The sequence below is a fragment of the Copadichromis virginalis genome, linkage group LG4, assembly GCF_057382275.1.
Source record: "Copadichromis virginalis isolate Kocher_CV1m ecotype Utaka linkage group LG4, C_Virginalis_male_GT1.1, whole genome shotgun sequence".
NCBI classification, from domain to species: Eukaryota; Metazoa; Chordata; class Actinopteri; order Cichliformes; family Cichlidae; genus Copadichromis; species Copadichromis virginalis.
The window spans coordinates 9850840-9862826 of NC_140621.1; the positions used below are offsets into that span (position 1 = coordinate 9850840).

At 46.8% G+C, this 11987-nt stretch overlaps 1 protein-coding gene across 2 annotated transcripts; it reads left to right on the forward strand.

The window, feature by feature from the left end:
- The first annotated feature begins 271 nt into the window (after positions 1 to 271).
- On the forward strand, positions 272 to 11426 carry nfil3-2 (nuclear factor, interleukin 3 regulated, member 2). 2 transcript variants are annotated; one of them, XM_085453412.1, is made up of 2 exons: positions 272 to 559; positions 6853 to 11426. In XM_085453412.1, the coding sequence occupies exon 2, from the start codon at positions 7390 to 7392 to the stop codon at positions 9265 to 9267; it is 1878 nt and encodes a 625-aa protein (XP_085309538.1). In that variant the 5' UTR covers positions 272 to 559; positions 6853 to 7389; the 3' UTR covers positions 9268 to 11426. The 2 variants fall into 2 exon arrangements, with proteins under 2 accessions (XP_085309538.1, XP_085309539.1); XM_085453413.1 differs by lacking the exon at positions 272 to 559 and adding an exon at positions 1400 to 1754.
- Positions 11427 to 11987: the final 561 nt, after the last annotated feature.

The following is an 11987-nucleotide window of genomic DNA, read 5'->3' on the forward strand; positions in this document are numbered from 1 at the left end:
TCTCATTATGGGTATCATATGCCCTCATCTGGCTGAAATTGCCTTTGAGCATAGTCCCTCCCCTACTGGACCTGTCTCCTCCCCCCCCCCCCCCCACTACCCCTGACCCCACCCCACCCCCACCCCAAACAGGATTTGAAGGCAAGAAGAAAGAGACAGGGAGGGGGCCACATCCGAGAGAGAAACAAAAAAACGTGACTAGGCACCCAAAGCGTCCTGTTATGCAACAACTGACCTACTAACATACATTCAGAGACACACACACACGGAGGGAGAGCGAGAGAGCGAAAGAGAGAGAGAGAGAGAGAGAGAGAGTTGGAGGGAGGGAGGAATTGGAGCAAACATGACATGAGGAGCGCGCTCAAAACAAGGCACTGTGTTCTCACTCTCGCATATACCTGCACTAATCGGGAGAGCTGGTGTTTTCAAAGTGGCAAACGGCGTGTGTGTGTGACAGAGAGAGGGAGATACTGTAAGGAGAGAGAGACAGAGCCAGCAAAGCGGACTGTTGGGCAGGAGCCGGACTGTGTGTGGATCCTGTCGCTTTTAAAGCAAAAAGGTAAGTTGTTGTTATTGACTGGTGCATACATGCCCAATACATGTATGTGTGTGTGGATCAGAGCATATATATATATATATATATATATTCTTGAGTTGCTTTTTTCCTCTGAGCAGCTGGTCGCCGCGTTTACAATTTGTTTTGGTGCCTGGATGTGTTCGCCTCAATGTCAAGGCGAGGCTGTACCCCGCCTCCTTGAGAGTGTATGGAGCTATATGAGGATCTGTGTCAGAGAGAGGAAGCGGATGGGAGGAAGTCGGTGTGGGGGACCGGGGGGGATCGGGGGGCTTTGCAAAAAGATTATGGGATTCCTTCAGAAAGAAAGAAAAAAAAGGTGCGGCTGCTTGGTGGAAGCAGGGGCAGGTGAGTGCGGACAGCCCGCCGTGGAGCGGAGTTGTAGGCAGGGTCAACGCATCCGCTTCTTAGCGCGCATGCCCAAATTGAATATTCATGGTTTGTTGTGGTGCTTTTAGGAGCCAATCTGCTGTGCTTAACCCGCACACCTGCTTTCGTAACACACGTGGCTCACGTAATTGTTATTTAACCTGAATACATGGTGCAGTTATATCATATTTAATAACAGTTATTATTACCAGACCTATAAATAGGCTGATAATAATAAATATATAGGCTAATACTTGATATTAATGGGAACTCCACCAGCTTATACACCCTTCTTTTTGGTCTTATAATAATAATAATAATAATAATAATAATAATAAATTATTATTCACAATAATTATTATTGTTGTTGTTGTTGTTTTTGCAAAAGCTGCGTGAATAAGAGTCGGGTTTACGTGCTGCGGGGCTCTGGAGCAGCTACAAATCTGTCCTCGCTTTCTTTTGGGTTAGTAGGCTAGTCCGTGCAGACAGCTGGAAAAATCCCATGCAGGCTCCGAGGACACACTTCTCTCTGTCACGTGTAGCAGCTCTTTGTAAAGGTTAACGCGGCTGTGCAGCCCTCCTTAACCCTTTAGTGGCCCGTAGGCTCGTATTAGTCTGAAGCAAGCACAATACAAACCGGAGCACACCGACACGCGTGATCGAGGCATGATCGCGTGGATACGCACGGACGCTCGGCTCTGCTTGTCTCTCCTTTGTTTACAACCCCGGCTCGGACTGATGGGAGCCAGCGTGGATCGCGTTTGAGGAATGGTGAAGTTCACGGGCTCCGATGAGTGCAGCCGAGTGCGAGGTGAGGCGCGCGTGTATGTATGTGTGTGTGTGGATCAGAACATCTGGATCAAATGTGGGTCAGATGTTTCTTGGTGTTCCTCAGTAGCTCGGCAGACAGCTACAATAGACGCGTGCTTATTTTTCGTAAATATGGCAGCGCGTGGAAAGCTTGTCGAGTTTCGCTTGGAAGGCGATTTTGAGGCGGTGGGTAAATTTTGCGGCAGAGTTGGGATACACGCTTTTCCTAAGATGACCGAGAATCCGCTGTGCACGAACACGATTTGTTAGACGGTCCAACAAAGGAGGAATGTGGGGGGACATGTTTCTCTGACTGGGCTGCTCACTGGCTCAGATTTATTTATTTCTGGGTCTTCCGTGGGTCCGCCTGGTGTAAATACGCATCAGGATATTATAACGTTGAACATGAGCCGCGCTTCACCGCAGGTCAGCACCGGCTGAAGCCGCAACATTCCTCAACTAGAGCGGGGGCTGAATTCAGGCACTAGTAACTCTACGGCTAGTAACAAGTAACTCTACGGCTTGGGTTTGTTTTGAAAGTCACCTTGGCTTCATCTCCCCAAACAGCTTTGTGCGGTTTACACAGCACGTGGGCATCGTACCCGTTGTTCTCTTCCAGATCTCCGCTCCAGCAGCGTGCGGGTGTTTTTACACACCGCATGGTATAAACAGCAGATTTAGAAAGAGAAACAAAAATGATTTCAGGTTTTTGCTGTGGGTCGGCTTCCCCGTCCTCAGCGGAGCGATGCGTTCCTTAAAGGGATTTCACGCAGTTTGGGGGTCACGCTGTGGCCACAGTGTATATGCGGTGTGTTAAACAAAGGTTCCAGGTTGCATAATAAATTAATTAAATAACAAATGGATTAAAGAAAGGGGCAGATTATGCAATCTGCGGAAGCTCGTAGTCTGCGGCGAAGCAGCGCTGCGCTTTGCTGCGCAGAGGTCGCTGCCAATTGGTTGGCGCACACACTGGGTCTCTATGCCAGCTAAGAATGTAGGTCACATCTGTCCTGGGGTGGGTGGAGAGGAGGGGATGAGGCGCACCACTGCTGCTGACGAGGAAGGCAGAATCAGAACACCACCAAAATAAATCCTCGCCCCGCCGTAACAAAGAAACGAGGCGGTCATGCAGAAATAGAAAAGTGGCACTGCGAGCAGCTTCATTTTAACACGTGTACATTTTTGAAAAGAGGAAGAAAGAAAGAAACAAAAAAACTTTCATGTCATTCCACGACTATTGCATCATTGCATTGCGCGACTGAGCCAACTCCCTCTTTTAATCTAGTTCTGAAAAAATAAAACAGATAAAACCTTTCTTTATCCAGCCTAAATAGAGTTCATGGTCAGGAGTATGGCGTGGTTTCCATGCTGTCCTACTTTGCGGCCTCTCGGCTTACTCGGGGTTTCCTGGCACATGTAAGATGATAAAAGATGAGGGTTTGTGCTTTGTTATTGTGCTGCGGTTTGGATCCAGCACAGAGGCGAATTACAGCATTTAGTAGGCCAATGGAGCACATGTGACTGGTGCAACACATGGACTGAGTCCCTCTGCTTTCTTTTTCTTTTTTTCCTTTTGGAGAGAGGCTGAGTATCCAGAGTGATATGGCCTGTGTTCATGGAACAAGCTTACAGAGGACTCTGCCTTGCCTTGATGGCATGCTGTCCAAGCCTTTATATAAAGTTAACACCCCCCCCCCCCCCCCCCCAAAAAAAAAAGACTTGTAGCCCAGTGACCCCCCCCCCCCCTCCCCCCAGGGGCACTGCACCATGTGCCTTAAATTGCATTTTTCCTAAGGGTGAATGGCTGGTTGGGGGGGTTGGACAGCGGTTTCATCATTCGCCTTTTCTCTGAAGCATGTGCACCCCCGACCCATGTGCACACACCCTTCTCCTTTTATGTCAGACCTGCAACCCATTTCCTGAAGTGCTCCACAGAAACACGTGTGCTGGCTTTTGAACTGACTTCACTATTTCCAAAGCTCACTGCCACATTTAGACTCTTGCGGTTCGGCCCCTGTGGTTGTGCGGGCGGGGGCGACTTGGATTCTTTTACCGTGCTATCATTCCACAAGTGCCACAGAAACCTGGCAGTGACTTGTGGAGACTAGATGATAGACTGGAAAGAGCGGTCTAGGTTGAGGAACTGTGTGCAGAGGTTAGGCAGTGTGGTTCAAACGCATGCAAAATGAAACACTTTGCGCTTCGTTCTTGGCGGCGATGCCTTTGTGGGTTTTAAAGCATCTTTGGAGATGTGAAATCTATTGTTTCTTTCTGATGGCGCACACATGAAACGTAACGCAGGCTCAGTAGTGAAAGAAGAGCATCAACACCTTCTGCTATGATTCATGCTCATTCACACAGCCTGAATATTTGAAGGTGCAAAAGAGGGAGAGACAAATAAAAAGAAAAAAAAGCACGAGCCTCCACTGTGAGTTAATTAAACAGAGGAGTTAATTCATGCGTCTGGCTCGTCCTGACTGTAGGCGAGATGTGGAATAATGTTCACGTGACGTCAGTCGACCCTCCTTTTGTTACGGAACATGGTTTTCTCACCATCTGCTTCGGGTCGTGTCAAGCCACTGGTCCAGAAACATTGAGACAAAGTCCAATATGATTGGCTAACCCCCTTCTTTCTCCCCCTTTTTGTTGCTATGGGTGATCCTTCTTCTGATGCAATACCAACACTGTCGCAATTGCCACTGTTTACCCCCCCCCCCCCCCCAACACTCACCCACCCCCATCCAGCTACAGTATAATCTCATCTCCATCCCTTTTCTTTGTTTTAACTCTCCCTCACTGATTCCTCTTCGTTTCTTTGTCTTCGCTCCACTTGCTCTCACCTCTGTCTATATTTGCACAATGCTCTCATTTTCCATGCATCCTTCTTTTTTTCTTTTCTTTTTTTGTCTTTCTTTTTTGTCAGCCCCTCCCTTGTCTCTTCACCTCTCCACTGCTGGGCTGACCTATATTCCAGCAGGCCGTACAGTTGGAGGCAGCTAAGACGTATTTACAGAGTGCGGTCGGTCCCCAGTTTGTGGGTCAGTGGGACAGGCTGAGAAACAGTCTCTACCCTCGTTCTTACGTTGCCGTGCCCAGCAGCCACATGTCGGAGGCTCACGAGGACACCCTTAAACCATTCAGCTGAGACTTTCAAATATGGTGTAACTCTAATGTAGCTTTTATTGGATTACTCTGAAAGACAGTTTCAAAAAGCCAAAACTTGTGGCCCTGTTTTATAGTTAGTCTGGTTTCTTCTGTATATGAGAACTAAAAAAAAAGTGGGCTGAAATCTGTGTTTATTGTGAGGAGTTACGTAACAATATGAAATCCACAGGACAAGCAGAGCACAGTCGCTGCAAATATCTCACTAGATTATGAGATTACAGATTGTCACAGTGTAACAGCAGCGCTTACGCACTTCAACCTGGAAATGCAGATGATTTGCTGCACTTGGGATGAGATTACCATTCCATTTTCTATGCAACTTGATAAGCTTGACCTCCCGAGTTTTTAGGCGCTTTTCCAATTGGACCAGTTCATTTAAGAGCAGGGAGAATTGTTGCTGTCTGACACCTCTGAAAGAACAAGTCATGCAGAAGAACAACAACTGCATGCGCTGCCTAATTATTTTTGCAACAGGAGTCTGTCAGGTCACATTACAAATCACAAAAGTTGTCAGAAATCACAAATCTCAGTGTGGAAATTGGGGGAGTAACAGATCATTACAATTTGCACAAAAAGTCTGTGCCAATCTATCCAGGCAATACTGAGATGCTTAATGGGATAATTGAACCATTTTGATAGCTCTAGAAAATGTAGGAAATGTGGCCTAGCTGTTGAGATACTTAGCTCCAATCCAAAGTTGTGGACCAACAAACCAACTGACTTTGAACACCACCGAGCCACCGAGCCTTTAAACAGATGGAAGCATTTAGAAGAATTGCTGATTTGCTTAATTCTGCGTAGCCTCAAAATCAGCAGAATTGTACTACTTTGGTATAAAGGTGCACCTGTTCAGCTAATTACTGAGCGCTGAGGTGTTCCTCGCCATGGTCTGACCACCCTCGCATTTTACCCCCAATCTAACGATTCTGTGTTATCCCAGCCTGTGTTTCTGCTTCCCGCCTCCCTTCTTTCCTGGGGCCACTGACCTATATTTATCAAAGCCCCACCTCCCAGCTGCCCCCCACACCTCCATATCTCTCTTCAGCTTTTTTATCCTTGACCTGCATTAACGATGCCTTTGTCTGCCTTATCTGCTCACTCTGCATCATCGATTTGGCACTGAGTTGTTTCGGAAAAGAATGCTGTCACATTCCTGTGCGGATGAACCAAGGCGGGGGGTAGCAGTGTTCGTGGATGGGGTTTCTCAGTGGAGAGCCAGTCTGGTGTGTGTGTCAGGGAACCCCACGGCTCTGAGACTGACTCACTGTTTGCTCTGTCTGGCCCACATATTCATCTGGCAAAACAAAAAAAGAGCTAATCCTTAAACAGTTTAGTTTTCATGCTCTCAGCATGTCCCAGACTGATGCAATTTCTGTGTTTTTATTTCATGTGTGTGTGCCTGCCTCGATTGCGATATACTTCTATTTAATTTACAAGGCTTTAGTTTTGCCCTCAGCCGCCTACATAAAACCTTATTAGCTCAGACCTTGCGACATTTTAGCATGCAGCGTTGAACAAGTGTGTTTTTTAAATCCTGGGTGTTGAAACAAAACAGGATCATCAGCCTGGCGATGAACCCACTGCTCACATTGCATCACAAAAGTCAACATGACCGGGCCGGGGGTCATAGGTTCCAGACGGATCGGATCAATAGCAAGGCCGAAAGGTCAGACAGAGAGGTCTAGCATCTATTCACTGGTTGCCAGGGGCGACACACTCAGTAAAGGCCAGACATCCCAACAGCAGAGGAAAGCTTTTCTGTTATAGATATGTATTTATTATATTATTTTGCATGCCAAAAGAAGCTGGAAAATGATAAAAAAAAAAAAAAAGTTCAAATAACTGTAGTTCTGATGTGAGGCTGCAGGATGGAACAGCAGCAGTCAGCAGTGGATTAACAAATGTTTTTTTTTTCTGTTTTTTTATCTCTGCAGGCTTTCATCTTGCAGTCAACTGCAGAGAGAACAGAGAAAGACGGAGGGAGGGAGAGCGGCGCTCCCCAAGAGACTGACACGCTGAGGTAGACAGGCCGACCTACATCCTGCTGTTTACGTGGAGATCTGGGACACCTCCTTGCCAGTTTAGCTCCGTGTGCTCTATGCTAAACCTTTAACAACCAACTAAAGCAAGAATTTGGGAAGAAAAAGAGGGAACTAAAGGACTGATCTGAACTGCTTTGGGTCTGTAGTACTCCGAGGAGCTCGGACACTGAATTGATAACCCTTCAAGTGGATAAATGTGGGTTGCTAATGCTGAGCTACAGTTGTTCTTTATCTTTTTGGCTAATTTGGACACTTGACTGTTTACCTGGCATAAGTATACCACATCTACAATAACTAGACCCAGAGCCTTGGGAGACCAGTTGTTTTCATCACTACCCCAACCTCCCCCCACCCCCACCTTTAACCTCTGGCCTAATTCTTCACTCAGTTCACCCAGCAACATTTCAAACTGGCTGCCTCTCGACAAAAATGGAAAATCTAACATCGGCTCTCAAAACGTTAAACAAAAACTCAGGGAATAACCTAAACTGCCTTGAGACCTTCAGCGGTTATGAAGAGTCTCTGCCTTCTATCCAAGGGACTCCAACTCGTATGGGGCGTCTCATCAAACCCAAGCCCAACATGACCTGCAGGCGAAAGCGGGAGTTCATTTCCGATGAGAAAAAGGACGCCTCCTACTGGGAGAAGCGCCGTAAAAACAACGAGGCCGCCAAGCGCTCCCGGGAGAAGCGGCGTCTCAATGATATGGTTCTGGAGAACCGCGTCATTGCACTGAACGATGAGAATGTGAGGCTCAAGACAGAGCTGCTCCAGCTGAAGCTGCGCTTCGGCTTAATAAGCACTGCCTCCTACATTGAAAAGAGTCAACAAATCAGTGCGGGTAGCAACGCAGGAAATGGAGGTTCCTCCTCCTCCTCAACTCAGTACTACTCCAGTGGTTACTCTAGTGGTTCTCAGGTGATGGTGAACTCTGACTCCTCTGAAACGGAGCAGTCGGGACGCAGTGAAGGCCACAGGCAGCTGGTGAAATACTCTCCACGTGGTTCCCTCTCTGACATGTCTGACGGCTCCTCCAGAGACAGCCCAGAGCCAATCCCCTTTGAGATCAAGCAGGAAGGTGACAGGCTGGAGATGGACATCGCCAACGGCACCACCACCCAGATCATGTTTAACATCCACCGTGGACTGGCCTCTGTGCCCACCCACCACCAGATCCAGCAGCATTCTCAGGAGTTAGAGGCTACATATCACAGCCAAGAGCAGCAGCAGCACCACCTTCACCAACAGCCCCAACCCCATCAGGAGCCCGTTACCTCTATCAACACTGTCAGCCAGGCCGCCTCTCATCCGCCTGCTGCCCAGAGGAGCGTCATTCTGTACGGTGCCAGCAGTGCCTCTTATCCCGTGGACTCCTTGACCAGGACGCAGGATGCCGAGCTGCTGAACGTGCAGAAGCAGGGCAGCACCGGCAGCCAAGTGTGTGCTAGCCAACAGCCCATTACAGAGAGCTCCACGGAAACAGTGGCCGAGGTGACGAAGCAGCTTGAGAGGAAGACATTAGATTCCCCTCCGTATGAGCTCTCAGACTGCCGTAATGAGGCTAGAGAGAGACAGGTGTACCGTGTTTGCCAACTCCCCCAGCAGCAACTGCAGCAGGAGCAGCATCAGGAGAGCGATTCATCTGCGGAGCTCCACCACAAACAAGTGGAGGGTGTCAGCCACTCACACTTGTACCACCATCTCCAGCAGCCTCACTCATACCTCAGCACACAAGACGAGGAGCCACCTGTTCTTACTTATGAGGGCGGGCCCAGGCATGAGGCTTATTACCAAGGCCAATCAACCTCCTCTTGTAAGGAGGCCACATCCAGTGAAGGAGATCCTTGCAGTCCAGAAAAAGAGGCATCCACAGACGACGATGAGCTTCCCTCCTCGTTGTGCTCAGAAATGGGCAGCTTCCACAACCCGCATCTTACCATCCACCAACCTGCCTCGCCTCTGCCCTCCTCCCAGGGCCCTCAGGCTCAGTGCTGGGACCCTCAGGGGGAGGTGAGGGGAACCGCTTTGCCCCACAAACTGAGACTCAAACACCGGGCCATGAGCACCGGCAGCAGCAGCAGCAGCAGTAGCGGCAGCAACTGCTCCGGCCAAGAGTCCCCAACCACCCCTCCCTCCGCTACGCCGCCACCTCTCCCCCAGCATCCCTACTTGTCCCTGACGCCCCCACGAAACATTAAGCAAGAGAGCTCAGGCGGAGGTTGTAAACAGGCGGCCTCAGGGGAGGGGGCCAGGAAGGAAGGTGGAAAAAAGGAGACAGGTGGACGAAGGAACAAGAGGCGCGATTAGGTGACATGGACTTTTAGTTGAAGTCGTTATGACAACTTCAATGACTCAAAGACACAATTTCTCATCGAAGAACTACCCTGCCATCATGCCTTTTGCCCTATGATTGACTCACCCCTTTTCAGCCCTCGGGACAGGAAACTTAGCTTTTCTACTCCACTCCCACCCAACGAGGCTGATCATCTTGTAGGGCTGTATTATATTTGTATATATTGTACAGAGTTGTAATTTCTTACATCCTCTCCATACTTACAGATGCACTTTTGTTTATGTGATGAGAAGAGGAATGGAACTGTCCACTTTTTCTACTTTTGTCATCCAACAATATACAGTTGAGTACATCAGTGAAAGCACATTTTGATAACAAAAACACAAATAAAGAATGTAGAAAAATAAACGCTTCAGGCTTTATCAGTGCTAAAATTTTGGTACATATCCGACTGTAGAGGAGCATACACGTGTATGGCTATCTGCCTTAATTAAAATCAAATGCAAACATACACTGGGGACATTCCCTCGACCAAAGAAGCACCAACAATACTATCAATAAGAAGTTCCATACCTCTTCCCAGACCCTACCTCTACCACCCCATGCTTTCCCCAGTCATCTCCATTATTTCTCAAAAGATCACCATCACCTTTATTTTTTAAGCACTTGGTTTGTATAGTACTGTGATATATGAATATATGTATCTATTTTAAACATATATTTTACAAAACAAATTTGAATACAAATTGAACCAAAAAAACAAAAAACAAAACAAAAAAAACTGCAACAAATCTTTGGAGGATTCTGAAAGCGACCCTCCTGTCTCGAATCGACTCTCTTCATTGTCTACTGTGGCTACAGGACCCATTCGATTTGAATCACCTCTCACTTGATTGTTGAGCTTTAGCATTAATCGGTTAGTTAATGCCTAGTTTACACTTAAACGGCCGTCCATTTTGGAGCGCCAACAGCACTGAATGGAGAACGTGTTGTTCCCTGAGGCAAAGGCCTCGTTAAAAAAAGAAAAAAGAATCTTTGAATTTTCTTACCTTTAACCAGCCTTTAAATATTCGGTGGACTTCACCAGCTGCAGGCTATGAGCCTTTAGTTCATTTGAGCTTTATCGACCATATCTTCTTCTTGTTGTTACCATTCACTGGCCCAGTGTATTTATTTCCCCTCCCTTCACACGCCCATCACTGTAGAAAAAGCCCACAGGAACATAGATGGAGAATGTGTACAGCTCTTTTTAGATGCATACTGCAGCCTTGATTTTGAACTTTCACGTCAGACATGGGACGCTTGGGAGGCATGAACGAAAGCAGGAGGAATTAAGTCACATTCTTATGAAACACACTACAGTGCACTGAGTCTCAAAGTTCCTCTTGTGGAAACACCTAAGAAAAGAGCCCTCCACAACTACTGTTTACTTTTATTGTCATGAAAAAGTGGTTTTGTAGTGTGACCAAGCATGGCCCCTATGGCTCGCATTCAACATGCGTAACTGAGTTAATACAGCTCATAAGCTGACGCTACAGCGAAGTTCTCTAACTCTTCGATCGAGTAAACAATTCTGAAATGAACGAAGAGAGGGCACTTCCCTTGTTTCCCATTTTTCTCCGTTGTTCATTATCAGGGGTTATTCGTGGTAGTTCTGCTACTGGGCAGTGCTGAATTGCCTTCACTGGATTCTAGTTTTTAAAAGAAAAAAGTCTATGTACCATGTTTGGCTTTTTGGTGCTTGTGTATAAATGTAAAGTTTCCCCTCCCCGCCCTCAAACAACACTGTAACGTTTGTTTCATTGGTTTTTATATCCTGTTTTGTTTTGTTTTGTTTTATAGTCAAGAGGTGATGTTCTGTTTTCCTCTATACTGTGTCTTTTTTCCTACTGACTGTGATGACATGTATTTGCCTCATTACGCTCCCCCCACCCTTTTCAGTGTGTATTAATCAGTAATGTTTGTGGTTTTGCTGATGGTTTTAATGAAAAAGACAAGGACAAAAAAAAAGAAAAGAAAAAAGGCAAAGATAGTGTGGTGTGTAGAGATGGGTGGTGGTTGGTCTGGTTGGTCATTACCATCGCTTCCTTTTGACATATGTAAAGACACTAATGTTCATTGTGGAAGATGGGAGCATTTCAAGAAAACTCAAATAAAAAAGAAATAATGTTGACCCGTCAACATATCAAGAAAAATTCTTGTTTGTCCTTGTTTGTGTTTTGGTGGCTTAATGCAATCGCACCTACATTGATGCTACGTGCACGTTCATATCCACCTTATCCACTGACTTTTACAGCCCGCTGCACACGGCTGACACTGAAGTGAGCAGTCGTTTGGATCTGTGTACGACTCTTGGCTGGCAGTGTACAAAAACACAGTCTGTAGGCACCATATCCAAGCTGGCAGCCTAGTTTCTGCTATCAACTGAGATGATGATCCATGAACCTTATGCAAGAGTCATCAGTTAGGTAATAATTACTCAGTGATTGGCATAAGAGAGTGAGTCACAATGAGAACGCAAACATGTTAAATTAGAGCAATTTTTCTTGTGTTTCTTGAAGTTTATAAAGGTTCTTCCTATAAAGATCCTTCTTGCTGTTCTCAAAAAGTTTAGCAGGAACACCCTGTTTTCACTAAGCAGAGATAGCCTTGTACTTAGCTAAATGTCCCCACTTGCTCTTTTTTGGCATCCGAGACCAATCTGCAGAGAGAGGAGCGTCGCACTAACACACTG